Source organism: Aythya marila, assembly GCF_965140915.1.
Source record: "Aythya marila genome assembly, chromosome: 22".
Lineage (NCBI taxonomy): Eukaryota > Metazoa > Chordata > Aves > Anseriformes > Anatidae > Aythya > Aythya marila.
Window position 1 is genome coordinate 1,693,868 of NC_139063.1, and position 27,281 is coordinate 1,721,148.

Here is a 27,281-nt window from a genome sequence, read left to right on the forward strand (position 1 = left end):
TAAAGATGCTGCTAAAGAGCCAAAATGCTCTGGCATCAAGATCCATGTGCTCAGCTGAAGGCCTGTTTGGGTTTTGAACACATGAAGCCACCTCTCACCAAAATTCAACCACAGTAACATCCAGCTTCGAGGAAAAAATGAGCAGCAGAACAGGACACCAAGCTTCCATCCTTCTCACTGTCACCAGAACAAGGGTTAACCTGTACTTTACTTTGCTGCAAGATTCATGTTCATTTGCCTTAGTCTGAAAAAAGAGAAAAAGCATCAATCCGGTAAATTTACCACAAGCCCCGTATGTCTCAGACTATGATTTAGGTACTGAGAGAATTGGGACCCAGCTGGAGGTTTAAATGAACCCAATACAGCGTTCGCTCAGAAGGCAAATTGGCGTAAAAAGTACATTTAGTTATAGCTTTAAAAATTTTAGCCTATTCAGTACTAGCCTGGCAGTTTGGAAATTTATTTACCCAGATGGAGAAAATGCTTTGAGCAGGCACCGGACAAGCATGAGTCACCCCGCCATCACCACCCAGCCCACAAAGGCAGCGTGGCCACGCCATCTGCGGGCTGCTCCCCGCTGTTTTGCCACCCCTTCCTTCACTACCTCCAAGCCTTAAAGGCTCTTCAGTTCCCCGTAACTCTGACCCTTCAGTGCCATCTGCAAGCAAGCAGAATCGAAGTACCCAACCTGCTATTGAGGAACTTACTTGCAGCCGGTGAATCTCATCTGAAGCATCTGAGCCCAAGTTTTACTTGAGGCACAAAGAAAGCAGAGCCAAATTTTCAGAAACTCTTCCCAGAGTTTTGTGTTAAAGTCTTGTTTTCTAAAGAAATGATATGGGCATCCAAATGCCTACACCTCAGTCTTTGAAAAATGAAATCGTCATTTCTAAGTTTATCAGAGGACTTCCAAAAACTGCACATTCTCCAAGACCCTAGGTAATTTAAGAAAAAAAAAAAATGTTTATATATTTATTAAGGACACTGTTGGTCTAAATCATACTCAGAAGCTATGTGGACAGCTCTATTTGCAAAAATCTTGAATATTCCTCCATTAACGGAGCAACTGTTACTGTAAAGTCAAATTACAGATGGGAAAATGGAGACATGAAGCAGTTTGACTTGTGCACTGTGACAATACATCCACAGAGCAACAGTCAGGAAACGTTCAGGTTGAGCAAAAGCAATGGGCAAAGATGGACAGGAACCAGTTTTTAATTGTATTATCTAAATATGTATGCATAATTCCACAAACAACCCTCTAAAGAATGAGATATTTGTGCTTGAGAAAGAGGAGGGTATTTATTATGAAGGAAAACAGTACCATTTACTTGGGGTTGTTTCTCTCTGTATTTAAACGCTTCTAATTTCTTAAAATAAGCAGTGTTCTTCTAGGCATAATTGTTTCTTTTCAATCAGGCACTTAGTGTTTGCAGCTATCAAATTTGTTGCAGCTGTAATCAAACACGATGTCTTGGGAAGGAAAATTTTCACCTACTGTTCAATCTCAGTGCATTACACTGTGCGGTTTTGTAGCCAAGGAGTCCGGAGATCTTAATGAACATTAGTTCATTCTAACTGGACCTCAATTTCTAACTGAACTTTGCTTTTGGGAAAAAAAAATAAAGGTCTTAAAACAGCATCTATCTTTTTTTTTCTCCTTGTCTGCTTGGTTTTTGCTCACATCCCCTAGGACACCACATTTGGATGCTTTGCTCAGAGGTCGCTGCACTCTTCTCCTGCATCCGACCCAGGACATGCAGCACTCACCCCACTGAGACCTGTGCTCCTGCCACGTCTAACGCCTCCAACCTCTGCAGGAGCTGTAACGCAGAGCATCAGTCAAAACAGAAAAGCTTACTGCAAGATATCCAGGCATTGAGTGCTTCCTTCATGTTCAATAAACACCTAACGAAGGACCTGTAGAGCCTCAAAGAGTACAAAGGTTCATTAAGCTCATCTCAGTGTTTTACAGCATCGCTCCTGCAACATGTACGTTCAAGACAAGTCTGGGTCTCTCTCCTTAAATCCCTTGCTATTTTTCAAACCCTCAGTACTAAAATGAGGCAGCCAAGCGGTAATGGCTTACAAATAATAATACGATTTTATTTTATACCTATATTAATGAGCTAAAAAAAACCCACCCTTTATTCATCATGAACTGTTATTAGTATTATCGAGGAAGCGATGCAGAATTTACATCAATTTCCTCATATTGTAAAAGACTTGCCCAATTTATTTTAAATGTCAACTCACTGTGTATTCATCAGGTGTGTGGCAGCAGTGATTGTAATTAATTTCACACTGTAATCTAGACATGTGCCTCCATATTAGTTTTGCACATCTTTCAGGAGTAGCAATAAAGGGAAGCATTGGTCATTTTTGGTCACCAAGCCTGCAGAAATATTTTTCACAAGACAAGACAGTCAAGATTCACGTCCTAGTAAAATTCATACTCAGATTTATAGCTGCCTACTTCAAAATTCTCCTGCAGTTGAAATGAAATGCTCCACAACAGCTGGTTGGGAATTCTGAGAATAATTTAGTCACAAAATGAAAAAATCCCATAGATTGAGGGTGAACAAGGCTAATTGTGAAATCGTGGTGAATTTAAGGGACAGTTTAGCAGGAAAAAAAATACAAATTTGGGACTGCTATAGGCATGAAAGCACTTAATTTAAATATATTTCTAAAACATATGTTCTGAAGTAGAGGTTCGTAAGAACTGCTTATGTTTAGTAAAAAGAATCTCTGAAAATATTCTTCCAACCCAAGTGTTTTCTTTAAACTTAAAAAATCTCTGCTTTCACTTCAGGGAGAAAAACCTGACAATTTCTCACTCCCAGTCATCCTACAGTAGTTGCCCCCGCTCCTTTCCAGATGATCCACTGAACTACAGCTATTTCTGGCAACCTAGTCATGTCTCCTCTCCTTAAATGTGCGACTGCCGTAGCTTTTCCCACAGTCACCACGCCACACAGAAGCTCCTGAATGCTGTCTGTGCATTCATGAATGCAAAGTCATAGCAGTGCGTATGACAAGGAGCCATTCTGGCCTTATTTTGCATGAGAACTGGGAACCCAGACCTCACAACTAACACGAGATCACGCAGAACATCTGTGTCAGAGCTGGGATGAGAGGTTAGGTCTCCAAAGCTGTGACCAAGTACCTTTAACTCAGGGATTCTGCACACACACCCCAGAATTACATTTTCTGAAGTGGTTGTTTCCATTCATCATGAGATGGCTGTGCTGGGGAAAGATCCCATCAGCCTTTCTGTTCACTGTCAGTATTGCCTTCCACAGCAGAATAAATGTATACGGATACAAGCCTCCTAATATTTACTGAGCTTTGAAACAATACTTGGCATCTTCAGAAAAAAAATCACACAAAAAAGCAAGAGACTGGAGAACATGAAGAATCAGACAATGAAAATGGACTGAAACAAGCTGGCAACACATACCAAGCTAAATAAAGAAAGATGAGGAAGTCAGAGGACAAGAGCATTAAGGAAGATCTAGGAGCAACACACTTATAAAACACCTATATAAAAAAAAAAAAGTCAGAAAACTGCACGCTCAAGAAGGAAGCATCCCAGCACGGCAGCCCCAGAGCTGGCTTTTTCTCAAATTCTAGTGCTCCTTTGGCATCAAACCTATGTGGGGCTTACAAAAAGCTCTGCAGACTTCCAGAAACTCAATTTGCCTGTGCTCTTATAGCATCCCTAAATGTTCTCACTGCGGAAACGTTTTTAAAAGAATCTGCCACAAATGCATGAAAGTGATCCCTTTTCAGTATGTGAAATGTATACCTTAAGTGCATCCAGGAACAACCATAAATGAATAAACATACATAAATATGAGTAGATATCTGCGTTGTTTTCAAGAAATTGCTTGTAAGTGGATTTATTGTGCACACCTTTTAGTAACCAGGTAAGTTAGGAAGATCTTAGTTTAGAAAAAGCCAACCTCAATTTCTGTGCTGCCCAGAGGACCATGGTGGAGCAGATGTCAGTTTAAGTGCAATGGTTTCGTATCACTTTGATGTCCCCATATACATATTTAATTCCTGACTTCCTTTTAAAAAGTTTCGGCGATCTTTTGTTCCAATTTTAAAATTCTGCTTCTTTTTGGTGCATTTCCCAGTGATTGCTTAAAGGGAGGAAAATAATGAACCTGCTTTGATAGCAGATCATAAAGGAGCCATTTACCACGAGGACTCTGATGCATTGTTCTGTCTTTAAACATGAATTATCGAATCACAAGCTATTCACTGAGTTGGAGATTACCAATGAACTGAAACAGCATTGCAGCAGCAGTATGTGCCTCTCTGATCAAAACCACACTATCTCCTCCTTTACTCCGAGTTAATAAAATTCACATAGCAAGTACCTTGTTTGGAGGAAGGTGCAGAGCTGCACTTTCAGCAAGCCTCCATCTCTGAAAGTAAAGCTTTAATTTACAACAGTGCTCTGTGTCACTCAGTGGTTCAATATTTATTTATTTATTTGTTTGTTTTTCTACCAGAAATGCACTTGGTTATCTGCCTTAAAGCCTCCTTACCATCAAACTTCAGATAATTTAAAACACGTGACTGAAGCCCTGGAGCAAGCCTGTGTACAAGATTACCTGCTGAATCAAGGTGCTGCAGAAAGCCAGGGACTCAGCACGAGGGTACCAAAAGAAGAAAGGAGAACACAGCTCTACGAAAATTCAAGTCATACACATTTATCCCTCTTATGTGGCCAGCTAAATCTTAGAACAATCTTATTGGTTCTCAACCATCAGTAACATTCAAAGCATTAAGGGGAACGGGGATGTGACCTTCATTCTTCTGATGTTCCCAGCACATTTATTTTCACCAAATGCCTCTGTGTTGGAAGTGACCCATCCAATATTTTTTTTTTTTTTTTTTTTGCTAAAACTACACTTAGCCAATAAACATCATGAGACACGCAGAAGGGCCAGTATGTTGGGGAGGTAAGGAATTTATATTCGGCAAAAACAGAGTTTTCCATAGAAAAGTTTTGCACAATTCTGACTTTATGTAAAAACTTCGGCACAGAAGTATGGCTGGAAATGCCTGGGCAATGAGGGATTGATCTGAGAAACCAGGCTAGTACAGCAGGGAGTCATACAAAGAACTGTGCAAAAAAACTGTGTGCAACTAAATGCCAAAAAAATCAATTCTCAAAGTCAAGGAAGTACAAAAACAGCTCTGTGTCCTCTATCACACAGTTTGGGATCCATGTACTGTCATGTTTATCAGGCATGATGATTGACATTTCTAGCAGAGGTTCTGCAAATGGGATGGGATCCATTTGTCCTCGCTGTGCTCTCCTAAGCTGACAGCTGCCACACACCACCAGCCAAGAGCATCCCCGGCAGACATTTGCCCTGTGAACAAACAGAGCTTGGTCTCCAACTGAGATGAACAACTTCAGCACCATTGCCTAGCCATAGCGAACACCTGCTATAAACACTGATCACTTAAATAAAACATCCTGGTGCCACTGCTGCCTCAAGGAAGAGCAGAGATTTTAAATGCCCTCTAATTTCTGATTAAACAGAATTCTCCTGAACCTGAACAATTGTCAAGTGCAGAAAACTGAGAGACTACATCATCATCTAAATGAAGGCATCTACTTGGTTTAATGCATTGGGTAATTGGCCAGTAGGACTCATTACCAAAAGCTATCATTAAGGCTAAGAACTTCTTAGGACTCCAAAGAAAAACATTTACAGGGATAGAGACAACATTCAAGGCTCAATAATTAACGGAAGCGTAACTCAAATTTAAACATGGTTAATCTGTCATTTGCCCAGTAGTACCAGCTCATATCACAATCGCGTTCTCTCTTCTAGTACAAACAGTTCTTTCGTGTATTTGAAAATTTCCAGTAGTAGAAGTCCAAGATTTTTTGAAGCTACCAAGCCTTCACCTCCACAAGCACCAAACACTGCATGTTATTTATGACAAGAGACACAGGCAGGGAATTTAAATACTTTGAGAGGAAGGTGCAGGGAAAAAATGACAAGGAAAAAGAACGTAAAGAAAAATGCAGCAATCTCTGAGCTCCCTGGGCACCGCTCTGTACTCCCCATTAGCTCAGCTGTAAATTCCAGTGGCTGCGCAGGGTGCAGTGTTTGCTGTAACCTTGTGGATTCCATTGTCAAATTCCACACTACCCTCCTGTCTCAGTCACTCTAGCTGTTGGAGTAAGCTTTTACAGATGTTTTGAGCACAGATGCTAAGGCGAAAAATACATTCACACCCATGTAAGGGATCAGCGATTTGAATTCTGAAAAAAGAGGATCAAACTGCAGTTGAACCAGACACTTCTGTCCTGGATTAATGTCTGCGTATCTCCATATATCACATCCTACCATAAGAGAGTGCAAACACAATTCAAGACAGTTACTGAACTGGGCAGACTTACCTTCATAGTTTGCCTGGAAGCCTTGAGCACTGACCGCATAATCACTCACAAGCCATAAGGACAGCACAACCCCTGTACTCACAATAGGAGCAGGCAGCTGGAAACCCGTTAACCTGAAAGAAATCAAGAGGAAGGTTACACTCACCATTGCTGCCTTTGATCTGCCAGCAAAACGACGAGTGGGGGGCAGCTGCCACTTTGGACAATGCACCACAACCTGAAAGAGTTAGGGGGATCTTCAGAGCTCGAGAAACCAGACTGAGAATAGAATATCGAACAGTTCACTTGGAAGGAACCTGCAAAGATTGAGTCCAACTATTAAGAGCTGTTCTTCAAATGCTGGGCAAACCCATCCTGGGGTTTGTAATGCCTTCTGGTTTATCAGAGTATCTACTACATGCATTTCTTCATCGACCATATTTTTAGCCGTTTTATCTGCTTCATATCTTATTTGCTGAATGTCTGCTTGGCAGTACCCAGCTGCAAACCCCTGCTCTGGTCTCAGAGGTGTCACTGAGCCCTTTGGAATAACAGGCCTTATCCATGAAGTGGGAGCAATGTTTCAGGCTGCTGAGTGAGCCCAAGACATCATTCAATAATGTTTATAACACATTTTGAGAACCTAGGAGTAAAGAGCATTGCACAAACTACATTAAAGCAAACAATCTAAAATAGCAGAAGAGAGCAGACAATAAAACTGACATTACCAATTAATTAAATCCCATCAGGGTGGCTGCTTTCATTGAGTATACGTTCTGTAGTTTTGCGATGTTTTGAATCATGTTTCTGGAAATCCTCCCCTCCCTGCCTGACACTACAAGAACAATCCCAGAGATGGCACTTTTTCATCCAGTGACCTGATATCTAACAGGTACCACAGTAAAGATCATAATCCTCAACTCTAATCACTGAGGAAATCAAAGCCTACACAGATTAATTTATTTGCACAAGATGACCAAACAAAAACTGTAGAAAAAAGGTGACAAGTCTATTTAATAGAGAACAGACAGCACTGCACAAACACAGGCCACTTTTTTTGGCCTCTCCCCAAACCCCTTGCAGACTCACAGCTAAATGGCAACTGTTATTTTTATTAAAAACATTACAAAACTTTTTTTTTTTTTGGTAAACTAGCTTTATTAGATCCCAAACCCCTGTTACTATATTGACACAGCCGATGTACATTTCTCACAAACAATTACAGTTTTATAATCCATCTCCTTCTGCTTGGCTAAGGTGATTTACATAATAGGTTTGCATAAGAAGCTTTTTTTTTTTTTTTTTAAAGCAGTCTCATTAAATTCTTGCCTGCTGTTACCAAGGTCAGAGTCATACCCAATCCCCAATGCCTGATAACCGTACTGAAACCAGGACTTTTACAAAAATGTAGAAGGAGCAGTGACTGATGATACTCACTGCCACATGATAGGTGGATCACGACCAACACACGCAGTATAGTAAAAATGGTTCCTATAAGAGAGAAAGCTTAATGATTCATACACACATATGCAGTTGCTCATCCCACTCTTCTTAGACACCAGTTAGTCTTTCTTAAAGAAAAGCAAAAGATCCCTAGTGATGTACTACTCCTTAGGAAATACCTACAAATATGTATTTCATTTGAAGTTATCTCCTTACCTCTTGTATTATATGAAATGAAAAGAAAAAAAAAGAAAACAAAAAACAACACTCAGACAACAAAACCAACTCCTTATTTTCTGGGGCCACCATCCTCTCTGCCCACAGGCCCAGGGACCAGCACACTGTAAGCTCCAGCCCAAGCACTTTCTCCTTAAGTTTGCCACCAGCCCCCTGCAACTTTCAGAGACAGTAAGCGAACTTCCCTTCCCTCCCTGTTCCTACTCTATTCCTAATTTCATAAACTTAAATATTATGTCAAATAGATTGAACTACCCGACTCATGAAAGCTGACATGCTCTGCCTGAGAACCTTATTAAAGCAAAATTTTCAGTTATCAGCAAAATTCATGCAGTTGCCAATGATGGCAGTCACGACTTAAATGTCAAAGAAGTACTTACCAGCTCTCAGCATAAAAGCCATTGTCTATACAAGTTGAAAGAACAATTGCTCCTGTTCATTCAAAATAAAAGATTCCAAGATTATTTTTTGCTAGGATTCACACAGTTTTACTGTGCACAGAACCAAGAAAGAGTGCCATAGTTTGCAATTTTTATTGCAATTTAATTAAAATGGCTTATTGAGACCCTCACATGTTTAAAAATAAAAATAAAAAAAAAAAATCCAGGAAACACATGGACCAATTTTAATAAAAACATACAGGGACAACAGAATGTCTTTACTCCTTTATCATTACCCAAGAATTAGTTACCAGAAGTCTGTGCTTTTTATTTCCAAAGGAGATCTCTGTGAACTAAGTTTTTGCATCAGAGATTCTGTTCACAGGATGTACTAGTAGGACCCCACTTCACAGATGTTGATTTTAATTCAGGGCAACATTTACATGTCTGCTTACCTGAAAGCAAGTGCACATGTCCCATAGGAGTCAATGGGAATTATGTGCTACCTGAAACAAAATTGCCCTTAAGCAGATATTCATACTTTCTAGTTACAGGGCCTTGAAAGGGAAGCATGGCCTGTGTACAAGGGCATGAAATGATAGCAGAAGTTTGATCTCAGTCTTTCTACAGATCCCACACTGACTGAACAGACAATTTTTACAGGAACCTCTGGGCTTCCAGAAACTCTAAAAATTAACAAGCAAACCCAACCATCTCTCAAAGGACTTAACTTTGCATGTTTGTTTGCATCCATCTAGTATCCCTGGTATGGCCAGTGGGAGATGGGCTGCCTGTTGGCACAGAAGGTGACCAAACACCATGTCTTGCCCTTCAGATCTAACAGCCTACCTGCCCACAAAATAAATGAAAATGCCCCCATTAATGCATGAAAATGCTAAAACTAAACTTATTCATAAAGAAGCAGGGAATACTCAGCAATTAAGATATCTATATGGCAACGCCTACCTTCTCTGCTATGGATTTCCATCTTATGGACTGAAGACCTGCACTAGGCATATCACGGAATTAATTCCACCTGTTCTCCACTAGAGCAGAGGTTTGGTCTCAGTCTTTCTACAGACTGCAGCAGCTGCAGTCCAAGTACAAGTTATGACTTGCCTCTTCTTAAACCTTCAACCAACACACACACAACTGCAGTTTCTCCTTTCTGATGTCCTCATCTTCTCCAAGCAAGAGAGCAGACAATATTCTCTTGAGGAAACTGTAATTTAATTTAACAAGGCCAGTGCCTGTAAAAACCTCAGCACGCCCGTTCCAAAGAGCCAGGAACAGCCAAGCGTGGCAGGACACCCTGCCTCATTTTGACCTGGCTGCTAAACTGTCCTCAACGCCTTCCTCCCTAAATCTGCAGCCCAGGCAAATTTAAAGCATGGGCATCAACATGATTGCTGAGAGAATACGAAATCATTCCCAAACAGCCTCATATATGAAACAGTAATTCTGATATCACTGTTATTTAGTGTAGCAATAAAAAAAGAGATGTATACACTAATGAGAAAGAAAAGCAGCAAACTCCATTCCTTGTTTTTATTAAGGGCCATAACAAGAAGGTGAGGGCAGTAATAACAGCACGAATAATCATCTTCCATTTCTTCTGTACCTCTGGCCAAATGGATTATTGAGTGATTATCCCCTTAAGTTGCTTGGGGCCAACACTGATTGTGTGAGATTTTCAATGTGTTTTTCATTGGCTTAATTCTGTTCCTACTGTGAGGAACCAAACTAACCCAGTGCCAGAAATACCACTTCATAAGCTTGCCCTTGCATCACAGCACAGCAAAATCAATAAACCAAAACAAATCAAAACAGAAATCCCCCATCTCCAAGCGCATCCTTCCTCACACTTTGCCCCAGGTTTACCCCAGATGCTGTGGTTGTACTGCTCGTACCGCTGCCTCACACAACAGCTGGGATACAAGCGGTCAGGCCCAAGACCTCACAGTGCCGCTCGCCAGGAGCCCAGCGGCTTCCCTCACGGCACAATACCATTGTACCCCATGTCACCAGAGCCTTCCTGATGAAAACTTGTCCCATCTGCCCACCCAAGGAGGTGAACACCACACACAGGCCCCCTGACTGCTCATCTCAGCAGGTTCGGCCTGTGGCCGTGTGCTCTTTCTGCCCCAAAGTCTCGGCTGGGACAGGCCGCCTCAGCCCCTTTCCAGCTGCTCTCCTCCACCCGCTGCACGTTGCTGTCCCACTCCGTCAGGTACAGAGCTATCATACACTGCGACACAGGCTCCCATTTCGGAGTGCAGGTGCCGTAATTAAAACCGAGCACATTATTTTTCTGGTAGGATGCCCACCATCAGCTCAGACAGCAATCAAAATAGTTATTGCAGCTGGCAATCCAACAGCCTTTAAAGCATAAATGCTGGAGAAGTGTCTCAGAACATCTAATGAAAACGCATTGGATTGCATCGTTTAACCCAGCATTAAATTACACTACACCATACTTCAGTGACTTTTTCCTGCATGTAATTTAAAGGCACCTATCAGCGAAAATTTCCCAAACAAACCACTCTTTTCGCCACATGCAGTCAAAAATACCTGGTTCCGTAAGGGCTGCTCTGACAGCCCTTACTATCCCAGGACAATTTGCAAGCAAAGTCAGGTGTAAGAGTGTTAAGGAAATACCAAACCTAAGAGCATGAGCTGCTCTTTGGGAAACAAAGCCTGGAATCACCAGCCAAGTCCTCTCACACTATAATCCCTGCTAGCAAGGCAGCAAACCAGAGCAGTCATTTGAAAGGTGCGTTCACGAAGTGTTAGACCAATCCATTACCAGCTGGAGCCAACAGAAAGAGCCCAAGAGCTTACAATCAACTTTGAAGCAAATTGTGTGTCTTACTCAGCTAGACAGTTGGCTGACACGCACATAGGAATAGGAGAGAGACTATCCATATGTTCAATCTCTCCTCGGAAAAAATGGGTATAAGATGAGCAGTATTTAATTAATATTTGCAATTTTCTCAATCTTGATGAAAAGAATGTGCCAGCATTGTACTCCAGTTGCTCCGAGAACACCTTCAGAATTGTATGCTTAAAAATTAAAATCTTAAAGGAACTGGAAACATAGCCCCACATACAGTCAGTGGTCATTAACAGATGCCCTCCCCAAGGCTGCTTCATGGGCTATATGTCAAGAAGACAGAAGAACAGATGCAAGAGATCAGGGAATTTATCTGCTACAACCCTTCCCATCTCAGACCTCATTGTAAGTAGATTTTTTTTTCTTTAGAAACAGTTGTGGTGGCCGTGGGGGTGAAGTAGTTGGGGTGGAGTGGGGGAATAAACAGCATCTTGTCATTTCTACTAATACCTGATTTTTACAAACCACCTTTCATCCCTTAATTAATTTCCTCAGTATTTGTCGCCAATTTTTCTCCCTTCCTCTTCATATTTCTTTATTAAATAAAGCAGCGATTACATTAAGATGTTATTGTTTTAAATAACGTATGAACAGAATAACTGGTACCATGAATGTTTTAATTAATCACCAACAAAACAAGCAGAGCATAATCCAAGCATACTTTCAGCTCTTGCATACTGCAGATACACAGAAGTCCCTTCTCCAAGGCAGAACTCACTGGCATTACTTGAACAGTTCTCAGCTCTGAAGTGATGCAGCAAACCACAAAGATCTCGGCTTAACGTGATACTGTAGTAACATGCAACCAGTTTCAGTTCACACTTGCACTTATTCAAATTGTAGGAATGATTTATGCATAAAACCAACCTGCTCTTCTTTTGGAGTCAAGCTCCAAAGAGGTCCTGAGCAAGTATCTCCAGAGGCATGCTGCAACCAGCAGTACCAGGAACTCTGCGTAAATTCTCTGTTCACATTTCACAAAGCAACTCCAAGGTACTTCGCTGCCAACTGACACATGTCCCATTTTATTCCATGCTATTTTCCAAACATCCTCTCTGCCCAGCTGGTTGATAATTGAGTTGCTTTTAAAATACTATCATCAGCTCACTCCGTCTGATACATTACTGTGTTTTTTCTTACCAAGCCAGTAACAAGCACATCCCCTGAACCCATCCAGCGACACATGTTGCGCCTAGACTTTTTCAGAAAGTTTATTTACCTTTTGCTAACAGTGCTCAATCTAACATCATCTGACCAAGCCCACGTGCCAGTGGGACTTAAGAATGAACTGCATTTTCTTCCCTTCTCCAAGCCAAGTATAATTCATCAAGCCACAAGAGTCCTTTGCTTACCTCTCTGACACTGACAAAGGCTTCATTAACTAACACAGTCTCTAGGGACAGTCACAGGGCTCATAAATTCCAGCCTAGATGGATTTCTTTGCTCATTTAAAATGGGTTTTGGGTCAATTCCCACTAGAAAAGTGTTATTTATAGGGCCTAAAGCCTCCACAGCCATCTCAAATATATGAGGCCTTCATGGCTCTCAAGCTGTGAACAGAAACTAAGCATCACATTTCAATAAATTTCATTTTTTCCAAACAATGGGACAAGAAGAGGAAAAGCACAGACTTGGAATTTTCATCACATCCCTTCTGTGCTTATTTTGCCTGTACTTTCTCAGATAATAGTGAAATCCAAGCAGATCTCTGACAAACCTTGGCAGCTGTATTTCTGGTCTTGTTATTACAAACCCAGAAGAAAAATTCTCAGAGTGGTTCACCAAATTTCAGCAACCTCTTGGCAAATCTGAGCTGATACTCTGAGTAAACAAAGACAAGACTGGATATAAACCAAGTAAGGCTCAGCAGCATCAATTCAAAACTTGGCAGTTTTAGATTATTTCTGACTTTCTTCAAAAAAAAAAAAAAAAAAAAAAAAGTAATTGGGGGTGTGAAATCCAGTAAATGGGGAAAAAAGCCTTGTACAGAGGGTACAGATGCTCTAGGAGCTTTCACAAGCTCCAGGAAGCAATTTGGGGACCTATTGTCTGCCCAACCGGACATTCACAAAGTGATCCAGCAAAGGAAGAAAAGCGCCAAAATTTCACTGAAGTCTCAATAATTGCAGCCTCGAAATGACAGTTCAATGGGACAGGATTTATGTTTCAGAAAAAAATAACACATTCCTCCTCCTCCAGACATGGTAAATCCGACAGACATTCCGCTGATAAGCAGCGAAATGGAGAGGTGGATGCTTATTGCGTACCTGAGCTCAGCGGAGAGCACGCACACAGGCCATTAACCGCAGAGGCACAATTGAGACCCCAGCTATATAACAGCGATAAACAGAAGCCAGTAACAAATACTTAGAGGCAGCACAAATCTGCACAACAAACAACGGTTTCACCTGCTATTACAGGCTCTCTCCACAAATATTTGACTCGTGTGGGAGTAGCTCCGTTTTCAAAGGATTCCCTTCTACCAGCAAACGTGTTTGCGTACAAGAAAGAGGAACACGATGAGGACACTGCAAATATCAGCCTGATAATGAAGCAGCACACCGTTGCCTGATGCCCGAGGAATACATACACCTTCTCAAGGAGCTTTACATTCCCCTTCCCCCAGTAAATGCAGGATTTCTCCCCAAGCAATCCTCAATTATCATTTCTAACCTCACAGTTTAATGGAGCCTGTGGGCTTTTTATCACAAATCCTCAATAGGCAGAGGCAGGTTTTTCCTGCTCGGTACCAACAGCTAACAAGGCTAACAAATTCTGAAAGAACTTGAAGTTTCCTATAAGCAGTAGTTGAACATACCTTAAGGCTAATCATTGTTCAGCCACGTGAACAAGCCCAGAATATGGTGGGCATCCTAGATGGTGAACGTATGGACACATAATCAAGCAAAAACTTCAATTATGGCTCTGGTAATATAGGTACTTACTCCACATGCATCCCTGTTCCTCCTGCTTTCTCCATTTGAATCTCAAGAAGCTGAAGCTACACGACTGTAAAGAGCCAAAGCTGACATGCAGAGTGACTCCAGGTCTCATCTGCCAAGGCTGCACATCCCTCTGACTCTTTATGCATACAAAATCAGGATTTGAACTAGACTTCAGACATCGGTCTCGAGGGACAATCTTTACTTCCCCCAAGTGAATATTAAGTGGCAGCATAAGGCAAGCACTGTTCTGCCTAGGTAGTCCCGGGACAGGCAGCTCAGCTAGCTGGCTGTGATCTTTCAGTTGATTTCTACATCAGCTGCACTCTCACTGCTGACCAGAGCACAGCTATGCCTATACTAATTCCTTAAATTTTTAGTTGTATATAATAACATAAAATTTAATAGCAATATACAAGAAGGAAATGGAAATTCATTTTCTCTAAACCTAGAAGTTAAAAAGAAGCATCCAAATGGCACAAATAAACACAAGTTGTTCTTCATAACCAATACAGTCAAAAAACAGGTTAATAAGAAATTTGATTTTTGGATGTGTTATAAGATAAAGATAGCCTGAAACAAAAACCATCACTCCTGCAGATGAAGATTTATCCAAAGACTGTAATATTGATTCACGTCATACCTACTTCTCTGTTCCCTTGCACCTTGTGCAAGTGGTATCAAGCAGAGCTGGGATGAGAAACGCAGGTAACCATGGATGTTTAGCAGGAGATCCCAGCAATGCACACTGTGATAGAGGTAAAAAACCTCGAGTACAAATCCAGCAGCACCAGAGCTACTCCTTGACCTTGCATTAGTCCTTTTTTTCTGCTTCCATATTCCCCTCTGCCTCAAATACAGGAGCTGTGAATAAATTCAGGGAGAGGCTGTCTTGCCATGCACCTAGTTAGCTAAAGGTCCTGATTTCAATAGTAAAACTTCTACATAAATTCTTGAACAACAGCATTTCACATGTCAATTTACACATGGATCAGTGACAACATAAGCTACCAAACAATTCAAATGAAAATATTTGTCTCCTTCCTAAACCTTTTATTCCACTACAGCAGCACTAATCAGCTGTTGCCCTAAGTATTACAAAAAAAAAAAACAATTATATTCTTTAAGAAAAAGGACCAGATGTCAGCAGCTGCTCTTGCACCACACCAAAATCCAATTCTGAGTAGTCTAAAAGGAACCAGGCCACCCTCTGCCGCCCAACAGGAGCATAATGAATTAGAGTCAATGGGCACTGAAGATTTGTCAATTTTCTATTTCAGACTGCAAGTAATAACACTCCACAATTTCATTGTATCTTCAATGATCTAGTAAGATTGTATCATCTCCTGTAGTCTTTCATTAATTTTGATAAAAGGGAAATACACACTGTCTAAAGAGGTGCTTTGCTTGAGAAACTCTCAAGGTCAGACGTTACAGTGAGATGAAAGAATTCCATGACCTTGAGATTCACTGCATTCAAAAGATAATACGGAAACCTGTGGTTTTCCTCCCTTCAGGAAGAATGCATTAGAAGGAATGGCTGTAAATTTTACATTTCATACTTTGATTCTTTCCTTACCCTAGCGAACAGGCCCTCCAAGCGGGGGCTTTTAAGCATTCTACAACTTTAACTTACAAAAATAAAAAAAATATATATCATTTTACAGATGGGAAAGGGGAGATTAGTAATTTGCCTAATGTCACAGAGCAGAGTGGCTGCTGGGCTCAGAACAGGACTAAGACATACGTCTGACTTCCCTGCTACGCATACAAAGATGATAAACTTTCTCTGTATAGGACATTTAGTAGTAAAACAGCAGCAGCTATTGTCTTTATCGCTAGCCATCTTCGATAAGGAAGAGGAGCAATCCCATGAAAGCTATTAGAGCTCTCACCTTGCAGATGTATTTTACGTGGAACACTAGATTTGGGCACTGCAGGGTCTACAGTGATCATAAATCAGATCACATTCAGACTTCACGATGCTCTACTTCTGTTGTCTAAACGGCTTGTAATCATTGGACTAAAATGCAGCCTGAAGTAAAACCAAACATCAGCTAGAGGGATCTAGAGAATACTACCTGGTCCTGGCCTTCAGCAATTACTTTGCACCATCAACAAAGCCCTGTTTCATCAGACTACAGGGATAAACTGCAGAAGGAAAGCTTGAAGAGGGAAGAGTGATGCATTATGCAACACAAGGTTAACAGTAAGCCAGAAAAAGAAACCCCTCCTGACCTGCCTCTCCATGCACTGCACGTTGGACTTCACTGGCAAAACACGTCAGCAGGGCGCTTTGTGGGCATCCTCCTTTCTTCCCTCCCATCACTCAGCATCTAAGGGATAGGAGGCTTTCGTAACTTGTCCCAGCTTGGGCACGGAGAGCTATCAGGACACCACGATCCTCCCTGGCATTTCGGCATGCCTTAAAACCCACCTCAATTACTAATGGCATTCAGTACTCCCAGCTCTATCAGGAGCAGAATGCTCCGGCGCAGTCTTAATTACATCTATTAGATGTTGCCTAATTATAGAAAATCTTTTTACACTCAGCATACCTTAATATGAAGCAAGACGCATTGTCAACATTTTCTAGTAGATTTTACCCATTAACAGGGTTAATCAACAGTTTAGGGGGAAAACAGAAGACAGAAAACAAAAAACAATCCTGAAAACAAAATATTGTTCGAGTAACAATAATGCCTTAAGGCCCAGTGACAGACAGCCCCTGTACAAAACACACAGCAGGGAATAGCTGGTGCCACAGACAAAATGCAGAACAGCCATCAGCTAGGAAACTACCTCCCCAGTCAGTATTTTATTCAGTGGCTGTGAATAAAAGGCTCAAAATTTTAACAAGGTCCTATTTTTACCAGACATGGTACAGGCCATAACCCAACAGGAAGATCTGAGAGGGCAGATCCTTTAACCCTTAAAACAGGACCAAGGATCCAGTATCATGGAAGGAGAAAAAAAAAAAACATACAACATCCCACCCTGATATCAGCAGCAGCTTTCATCACTCATCACAACAAACACTGTCCTCACAAAACCAGAAAATTTGAATGCAGCCTCAGAATTGAACAGCCCTAAACACAATTGCATTCACTCCATTAGCTTTCCAGGACTTTGTTCCATCAAATATCTCAAAATCTGGAAGTTCAAATATTCAGCACTTCTTTGGAACAATACAATGGGGCTGCCAGCAAAAGGCCCTCGTGCTGCTGGAGCAGTTCAAACAAGCATCAGGAAAAAACTGTGTGCATGTTATTCTGCAGAGAACTTCAAGTGTCTGGGTTGTTTTTTTTTTTTTTCTCCCCAGGGACTCAATATGAAGTGACAAAAAGACTCTGCTAAAGGGAGAATGGAGATAGTATTCTGAAGTTGAGTAAGGATGACAGAAGGATTTATCTGGCCCTCTTTATTCTCGTTATCTTTACCCTTCGTGAAAAGAACTATGATCCCCTCGGAGACATGAGCTAACTACAAAGGACTATGTCACAGGACCAACAGTGACTCAACAAAATCCTAACACAAGTTTGTGTACTCCCAGACAGCAAATGCTATTTTCCAGAAAATTCTTTAACAGTCCTGAACTCAGCAAGTCCAACACCTGCAGGCAGAACCCCAGAACCCTGCTGCAAGCAGGAGCATGCAGCACGTGAGGGGGAATTCTCTCCTGCACTGCTCCCTTTATCTCTTCTCCTCCTCTCTTTTCATCGTTTTTAAGATCAAAAGCTTTGTTCTCCTGATTTGTAATTAAGTACAAGACACCCAGTTCAATTTTTCAAAGAGTATTTAAAAGGTTATCAATGAGAAACAGGCGAGATACAGGTATTCCTGTTGTATCTGTAAAATAGGTCACGCCGGTGGATAATTCACCTCTTGTCACCAGCATCAAGTAATTTTAAGATCAAACAAAATACTTCATCTTTCAATCGATTAAATATGGCCAAAGAGATGGTTTCGAACTGCATACACAGCAGCCTGATAGCAATCCTCCTCTCAACTCTTCAGTTATCTGCCAGGGAAGAAGAACGAGCATCTCCCTGGAATAAGCAACACTAACAGAAAACACTGACCAACAACAAAGCTTGAGCTAGAACACAAGTTACAGCTCCACTTTGCTGAAGGCAGTAAAGATCAATTTGGTTTATGTAGGAAGCTATTGTTTGGAAATTCCTACCTCATTTTCCCTAACACTACACACTATGGAGGTGTCAGGATGGGACAGCTCCTCCTGCTGTGTAAACTCGTACCTCGTACCTCCCGGTAACGTCTGCAGACACACACCAACTGCACCACCACGATTCTGGCTGGAGCAAAGACTCGCTTTTTTTTTGATGCATTGGCTCAAGCACTTCCCTAGCCAAATTCAGTGTCATTTAAACTTTCCCTGATAGACCAGAAGACAACACAGTCACCTACCCATGTCAGATGGGAAGCAAAGCCCTCAGGTTGTTAGGTCTTAAAAGCCTCCATTCAGTGCTACCCCGGCATGGTTCAGTATGCGTGCAACTGAACAGTCTATCCTGATACAAAAAGATTGCACCTTCTATCCTTTTGCCTTTCCAGAGCAATTTTTAAAAGTTTTTAGGAAAAACATCTGATTTCCTAAATTGAACAGTCCTATTTTGTGTGTAAATTCAGTAGATTCCTTCAGGAGAACAGGGTTATGCACACAAAATGACTTCTTTCCAAATACATTGTAAATATACTTTCTCTGGATCTTAATGCAGGCCTGAAACTTCAAAAAAGTAAATTAGCAACTAATTTAAGATTCCTACATTAAAAGCATCCTGCAAATTATCAGTATCAGATGAAGCTACTTGATGTCACGTGGCTTTCTTTAGCTACGTTTTTCTTCTTGTCAGCTGCTGTCTTGTTATGTCATGTAACAACACTCAGATATGAAAAGGTGCAAAGCATCTCCCAAATCCCACAGCAATCTTGGCTCCATAAATAACTCCAAATATTCAAATTTCAGTCAGGTCTCTGCTGAGCTGCTAAGCCCAGCACGGTGGGAAACCAATCAGGAAACCAACCTGATTGGAGCATCCTCTTAACAATGACACAATCAGCAAAGCACAATGGGAATTTGCAAAAAGTATTCTTGAGGAACTGCAGTTCTCAGATCAGATCTCCACACGCGCCCCTCTGATCCCACTGGCAGCTCAGAATATTCAGGGACTTGAAGGATGGGCATTTAGGATAGCTTGGGCTGGTTTAATGAGCGCAAACACTGCTCAGAAGGAAAGCCACATGCAGACACCAAGGTTACAAGTCTCTGAACTGTTGAATACACACAGCTCTCTGACTCAGGTCAAGGAGAAAAAAAAATCTGCAGCCATCATTATTCTCGGGACCCAAAGAAGATTCTGCTACAACGGTCCCTGCTCGTGGTGGTTTCACTGGCTGAAAGCCAGCATACAGTGCGGCGAAAGAGCAGATCTGAGAGAAGCTGAAGAAGCAAGGACTCTGATTTTTATCATGAGAAACAAGCTTCGATTTTTATCAAAACAAGGCAAAGTCACAGTGAAAGATTGCAACATCGCTGGATATCTAAATTAAGACACTGAGACGCATTTAATATTCACACACTCATCACAAACACAAGGCAAATTCCCTAATATACAGTAAAGCAGTTTATTAGCAAATGTCTCATTGGATTAAGTCTGCTCTTATTCTATTAGGGAACTTTCACACCACATTAAATTGCAAGACAACGGGGTGTTTGCCAGCACAGGATGAACATAATTAGTAACCCTTTCCCAGAAAGGAACACAGACATGATACTGAGACAACAGACTGGGGGGCACCCTCAGCAATATATGGCTTACATGGAGTACCAGGGTTTTGAGAAAACTAACCAGTCTCCATCCCTCTGCAAGAAAATATTAACAGGTAAGCCCGTCATTTGTACTGAGATCATTCTGTTCTTCCAGACAAGCAGGCAAGACCTACTGAAATAAGTCCCTGATGTCCAACAACATACACTTGTCTGGGAGAAGCAGAGAGGTTCCTGTCTTCGTTAACTGTTTTGCTGGTAGGCCTTGAACAGCAGTTAAGAAAACAGTTACCTTCTCTACACAAACAGGTTTTCTTTCCTTCTTTTACGCTTGCTTACAGCTTATTTTGGCCCGCCTCCTGGTAGTATGATGAATGACGCGTGGTCATCCATCTTCAAGTGCTGCACTTCGATGATGAATGGAGTACATTTGGAAAGCAGTCAGAAAAAAACAAAATTGATAGCCAAAGGAAAAGAAATGGAGAAAGAAGAAAAAGGCCAATGTTGGGCAACAGCTACAGAGTTTAATGAGGTAAGATTGATGTACAAAAATAATATTAGCCGAACAAAGCGTTTAGACAGCAAATAGCACAGAGGAGCAAGCTTCAGGTTTTTAAATCACTAACCTAGAAACATCCAGGGGAAGAACGCTAGTGCCCATCATGCACAAGTCCATGTCTCATTTACTTCTGGAAGTCCTCTCAGACCTCCAGAAAGCTTCCCCAATACCTTTTTCTTTCCATTTCTTTTACTTTTTCCCCACTGCACTAAATACAAACCCCTACCCGAGCACGTTATCTACAACTCACATACACTTAGACACCCAAGTTGTACAATGCATTCACCAGTGATGCAGAGGGAGGACAATATTTGCCTCTCTGACCTTCCCCCAAACTGCAAGACTGCAAGATACAAGGACAGTAGCCAAGCTGCATCTCAGAAGTTTGTTGTACTGATGGACTGCATTAAGATGCCCTTGCTGGTACTTCTATCTGTAATCATATCATGATTATGAGTAGCTCAGAGCAATACCTGGATGCAATTCATCCACAGTGTCTTACCGATTTACTCCACCATGACCCTACTTCTGAACTAATCTCATTCATGGATTTTGCTTCTTCAGCAGAACCTTCCACTGACATCTAGAGGGCAAAAGGAAACGTCTGGCACTGCTGATGAGCAGAGCAATTTGCTGGGGGCTTCTCAGGGAAAAAGCTGCATTGACTACTCACCATACAAAATCTCCTGAGCAGAATTTTGTATAAGACATAGGCATCCTTTACATAATACCCAAAGCAAAGCACTACACTACCTTCTGATTAAATGGTGAGGTCCCATAATTAGGATGATTCTCAAGCACAGTTGCAAGATGAAGATATGATTTATTTACATAACTGAAATCATCTACATAAAGAGCTGATTTTCACCAGTGTTTTTAACTTTGATTTTACAGTTGTGTTTGACAAGACACTGAGGTCAAATGACCCATTTGAAAATGGTTTGAAGTAAAATTAATTTCCAGAACTGTCCATGATTACAGCATCCCAACCAGAGATTTTAACGCTGGATGCTGCCAATGCTTCTTACTTTTTGCCTTTATCACTATCAGACATCAGCAGCAGTTAGACACCACATCAGAAAACAGCAGTCATATCACACATCGCCAAGCAGATTTCATCTATGCTTCAGATCTAGGGGCCATTATTCCTTCAAACGCAGAAATCTGGCATGTCGCATAACAGTTGCTATCACAGCAATAAATTATTTTTCATAATCAGCCTCTCATTTAACTTTATATTAATACCAAGATTGTACCTGAGAGATCAGACTCTTTGTAGAGTCTTCATACTAAACTATCATACTTGATAACTCCTTACCCCTGAAGGTCCAATAGTTTAGCCAGAGGTGAAGAGAAAATACCATCCCAGCCCAACTAGTGAGAAAACTACAAGTTAGGGAATTACCCAAGTTGACCCACAAAGCATTTGGCAGAAATATAACCTGAAATCCATTATCCATCCTCCCACTCAGAGAATCTCTTTTGGATTGAAGGAAGATCCTCTGCACATTGGCTTTGCTTTCCGTTTACTCCATTTCCTAATTAACTTCCCTGGATGTCTAGAATGACTTTTGATAAATCATTACTGTCAGGTATTCAGAGAAACATTTCAAACCTTATCAGAGATAAGAAAGCAAAACAGCTATAGGAACTGCTCATGAAGAACTCCCAGTTTATCGCAGTATCAACCTGCAACCTAGATGCCTTATTCTGAGTGGAAGAAATGGGAACGTGTTTATAAACATCACTGGCCGTTACAGACAATATACCTTGTTCTCAGGTTCCCCTGCTGAGGCAGTCCGTCGTAGATAGATAATACATCAAAATCTTCCTCTAACGCAAAAGACTGGAAAACAAGCTGTATCCGGTTCTGCTCCTCGGCAGTGATTGTCCACGTGCAGTTTGCATAATTTGGATATCCATACGGAAAGCCTGGACTCTGTATTGTCCCATTTGGGCCATGCAAAATGTGACTGCAGTTCTGGGCTGGCAAAAGAGAAGACAAAAGTACAAGTCAAACAGTGCAGAATACAAATTTAACAATCATCTCCATCAGAACAGATTACACAGGATTCTTTTCAATGAATTTGTTCTTCCCCAGGAATTCCTGGTCCTGGGGAACAGATAAAGGTAGTCTCTACAGATGCATTTTTGTGCTCCCTGCAGGAAGTCAGACCCCAGATACCCATCTCCTGTGCAACGCTCCCTCTAGCTTTAAATATAACAGGCTAATAACAGCTGGATTACAGCAGCTGCCAACTATAACTGGAAAACAGATGCTTTCCCAAAGGTCCTTTCACAGCCCATGACCAAATCCAATACACTCTTCATTGTACACTATGTGTTTTTGGATTTGCCCCATTTTAGGAGAATCTAGCCAAGCTTGGTGCCTCAAGCATGAAGGGTACAGAGGCCACAAAGCAGCAGAATGACAGTGACAAAGCTGACCATTTCTTTTACTCTTAATTGCACTGGAATAAAAGAAGATTGAGCTAAGATCAGGGCTCAGCGGTGCGTACAGAAACTTGCACCACTTCCACTTTGGAAGGCCAATGGAAGTAATAAATAGGTATAGAGAGGAACTGAGTCACCAAAGGAACAGTCTGCACAAGATTGCATGACCAAAATCAGAAATTAAAGGTGTCCTGCATCCAGAAAGAGCAGGACTCAGTTCAAAGGCTAAACAAATCATTCTCAAACAGATACTTGGAACTATTAAAAGAACCTACAAGAAAACCCAAATATTTGCAAGTTCTAAGCCAGCAGTTTGTTTTTCTCCATTAGCCTTCTTTCAGGTACATGTTGCTTGCTAGCCCTGAAACTATCTCCCAGGAGAGGGAAGAGCTGGTGTTTATTACAAAGGACCTTTTTTCCACACAGACTGCCTTAAAGGAAAGGTATTTTTCTACTTGGTCTCCAGTTTGCATGCTCCAAACTGGCAACTGGGCCACTGCAATGCAAAGTGGGCTGTGGCCCTGAGCTGCCATCACCAGTCACATCAGATACCTGTTAGATCTTATGAGGCCACAAAGGAAAGAAACTGACGGCTCGAGGCAGCCTTTCCAGCCTGCTCTGTTTTTACTCACCCATTTCTGAACCATTTCAGCTCCTCACACAGGCTAAACACAAAGCAAACGTCTGCCCATCGGTATTCCTAGGGAGCTGCCCTGACTCTGTAGCTACATCTTCTGAGACAGAAGCCGAGTCCTGCACCCACCAGCTAAATATCTAACACCTCCCTCAAATCAATTTTTCCTTCCCCAAAGCACTACCTGTGAACACTCCATCCCAAAGATAGAGATCAACTGCCATGATGTACAATTTCTGGATATATGAGGGTTTTCTTCTCTCTGGGGAAGCCAGTATATAAGTATGTGTTGGGAACAGCCTAAATGACAAATCCTCCTTAGTGCTTTCCTCTCTTCACTGCTACTTTACTGGAATGTCTTTTGAGGCACGAAGACAAATTCACCCAAACAAACTTGTGTAGCTCTTTGCTGCTTTAATGGAATAACTCCCACACACACCAAAATGAAATTCCAGTTTGCAAGGCAACTGCTGCAAAACCCATAGCAGAATTTCACCTTTACCCTACGGCCAGCAGACTTCTGATCACTACTGCTTGCGTTTGCTCAGGCTTTTCTTATTGATGCTGGATTGTTTACTCCTGCTTATGCAGATAACCGAGTCTTTCAAGTTGAAATGAATCCGACTAGAAATTACTTCTTTGATTTCTCAATGCTTTTTTCAAAGGCAGCACTGGTATTTGCACTTCTGAGTGCCAACCAGCTACAGGTAAAGAACTGCAGAGTAGGGCTCATTAAAGCCAATTATAATTAGATTGACCTACTTTGGTGCAAAAACACTTAGTGAAACTTGTCTCCGCAAGACGAAGCTCATACCTTCATGAATCCAAAGTGGTCAATCATATTTACTACCCAGGGACTCTTTTCGTATCATGTTTACTACATCAGCGAGAGGTAGGACAGCCCTGCGATCCCCGGGGACTAGAGCTGAGCTAGGCACAGAACTCGTTAACAAGCCTCGAGTACTTTGCATTTCTGCAGCACCTGGCATCTGCCTCTCCCCGTGCACTTTGTCAATACACAATAAACATGAGAGTGGAATCCACCTCCCTCCTCTGCCTCGGTTCCATTCATTTGCAGAACTCCCAGAAAGGATGCATTAGCTCGGTGCCAGCAAGCTGCACGGGACTGGGAATATTACTGTTATCACGGAGGGGTAAAATTAGGCCTGGTTTGGTTTAATAACTTGAAGACTGCCAAAGATCCATAAGCTTCAGTTCTCTAAAATTCAATCACATCCTCTTTTCTTCATCCAGACTGGCACTCAATAGGCAATGTGGGGATATTGAATCTGTCTCTGCTGCACATTTTTTATTTTAATCATAAGTAAATGTCATCAGAACAATTTAAGGAAGATTGGGAAATTAAAGAGGCTCTATCCTTCTATTTCCTGATGGTATAAAAGCTATTGATGCTGCATGAGGTTCAAAAAATAAATTCAAGGTCAGAGATGCTGTGTTTCAAACAGTCCCAAGGTCATATGAAAAACGAGATTTAAAATCAATGTAAGGTGATGCTGTCCTTGCATAATTAGTGACTAAAGCAAAGAATAAAGGCCAGAAAAGTGTAAACCTAGCTGAATAAAAACAAATACATAATAGAAAATGGGACACAGTTCTACGACATATCAAATCAATCTACTGAAATAATTGCATGTTCATGATTCTGACCAAGATGTGCTTTGAACACAGCTAAGAGAAAATTGCTTATTGCAAACAAAAATTAGTTTTTCAAAAGCTGACAATCTGGAAAGCAATATATTGTTCATCAACTGTAATAGTAGGGAGCTTCATTTATGTTGAACACTGCTGGAAAAAGTCAGCAGGCACAGGAAAGACATCCAGGAAGCCCCAGAGAATGTATGCATAGTCTATAATTTGTTTTCAGGTATGAGTTAGCTCAGACTTGACTGACAAAACCTTATCTAGAGTTTAAAGCACATCACAAAGAATCACAAGGTTTCTCCTCTGAAGACTTGCAAAAACAATTCTCTTTATCCCTTTGGCTCAGAAGCATGGACAGGTAGGTATAAAGGACAATGACAATCAGTGCTATAAAGTTTAGATGAATTCGTATTTGATAGAGGACAATATTCTTCCGAAGTCTCTGGAGCACTCTCTCCAGCACAGGAGTCTGACACGAGGCACCTCTACATACATCAGGTAATGGAAAAGTAGGAGCTTCTTCCCTGGGTCACAGCAACAACCCACACCTTGTCCTTCAGCTCATCGCAGCCAGGTGGCCACAAGACAAAGCATCGCTGACAGCACAACCTCTAACCTGGAGCCACCTTTTTACACCCACTGCAGGTCAGCATCAGCCCTGCCCACCAGAGGATTTACCAGCCTCCCAGAAGGGTCGCGTTTACCCCTCTCGCTTTGCCACTCCTTATTCAAAAGCCACAACAATGAAAGAGAAAGGTGAACACATAGGGCTAGCACATCTGATGTCATCTGCCAGAAGGTCTGGCATGGCAGCATAAATATTTATGTAGATATCCCACCTTTTAATGCTATTATTCATGGACTTCTACTTTCTGAAGTTGTAAGACCAACAAGAAACTCATCAGTGGATATGCATTTGTGGGCAAGTGTCCTATTTTGTGACAGAGATGAGTAGGCTGAGAATGGAGCTAATTCTAACTTGTACTCTGCCAATGCAACCTGTCATTTTCAATTCTGGAAAGTGGTTTATTATGAGAGTATATCTTTTTAATGAATGCATCAATGTAATTTTATTGCAGTAGCACTTAGTTTCCAGACAAGGACGAAGGCATTATCACGCTTGGCACTGTTCAGTGGACAAAGCTTTTCTCCAACAAGATCACATCTAGCAGGGAGGAAAAAACACAACCAACAAACACATTAATGGAAGGCTTGGTGCTTAGCAGAAAAAACACATCTTTATCCAGGGGCACAACAGCCATTTCCTCAATGATAGAGCATAAAAGTCAGCTTTACCTGTCTCAACTCACACCACTTGTTTTGTGCAATACACACTGCCTGAACAACGTACACAGATGAACCGGCTTCACTCCTGGACCATATGCACAAGGAAAATGAAATATTTACTTTGTAGTATGCTCACAACAGAACCACATTTCTAACAAAAATACAGGCTGTCAGTGGCATTTTATAATACACAGTTAATCCACACACCACAGTTTCACAGGACTAGACACTTAAATATGAGCCAAATACAGCTCTGTCTCCTGCTTGTTGAAGGGGGAAAGTTGCACACCCCTCAATTCAGGTTATCGATCAGCCTCGTGCCGCACAGAGGGCAGGAAGAATGCCCTTGTACTCAACAACTGAGGCTTCTTCTGACAATAGAAACTAAATTACTGGAGACAGAAGCTGGTGGGAGGTTTACTTGTGCTATAAATCTGAAGTTTAGACACATGAGCGAGGGACCATTTTTGGATTATTCACTCCTGCTTGCAGCTTGAGGTCTGGAGCAGAACAGTCCACACGCCAATGACTTCAGTGAGGGCAGCACAGACCTGGATCTCACATCCTCCATATCTCACGGCTGG

The 27,281-nt window shown here is 41.5% G+C and overlaps 1 protein-coding gene across 1 annotated transcript in view; it reads right to left on the reverse strand.

The window, feature by feature from the left end:
• Window positions 1-27,281, reverse strand: part of CSMD2 (CUB and Sushi multiple domains 2) — a 286,785-nt gene that overhangs the window by 238,707 nt on the left and 20,797 nt on the right. Inside the window, exons 2-3 of the mRNA XM_082777291.1 lie at window positions 22,430-22,646; window positions 6,440-6,552 (exon numbers count right to left, since the gene is read on the reverse strand). Of these exons, the coding sequence (XP_082633417.1) occupies window positions 6,440-6,552; window positions 22,430-22,646 (330 nt within the window). The remainder of the gene's footprint in view (window positions 1-6,439; window positions 6,553-22,429; window positions 22,647-27,281) is intronic.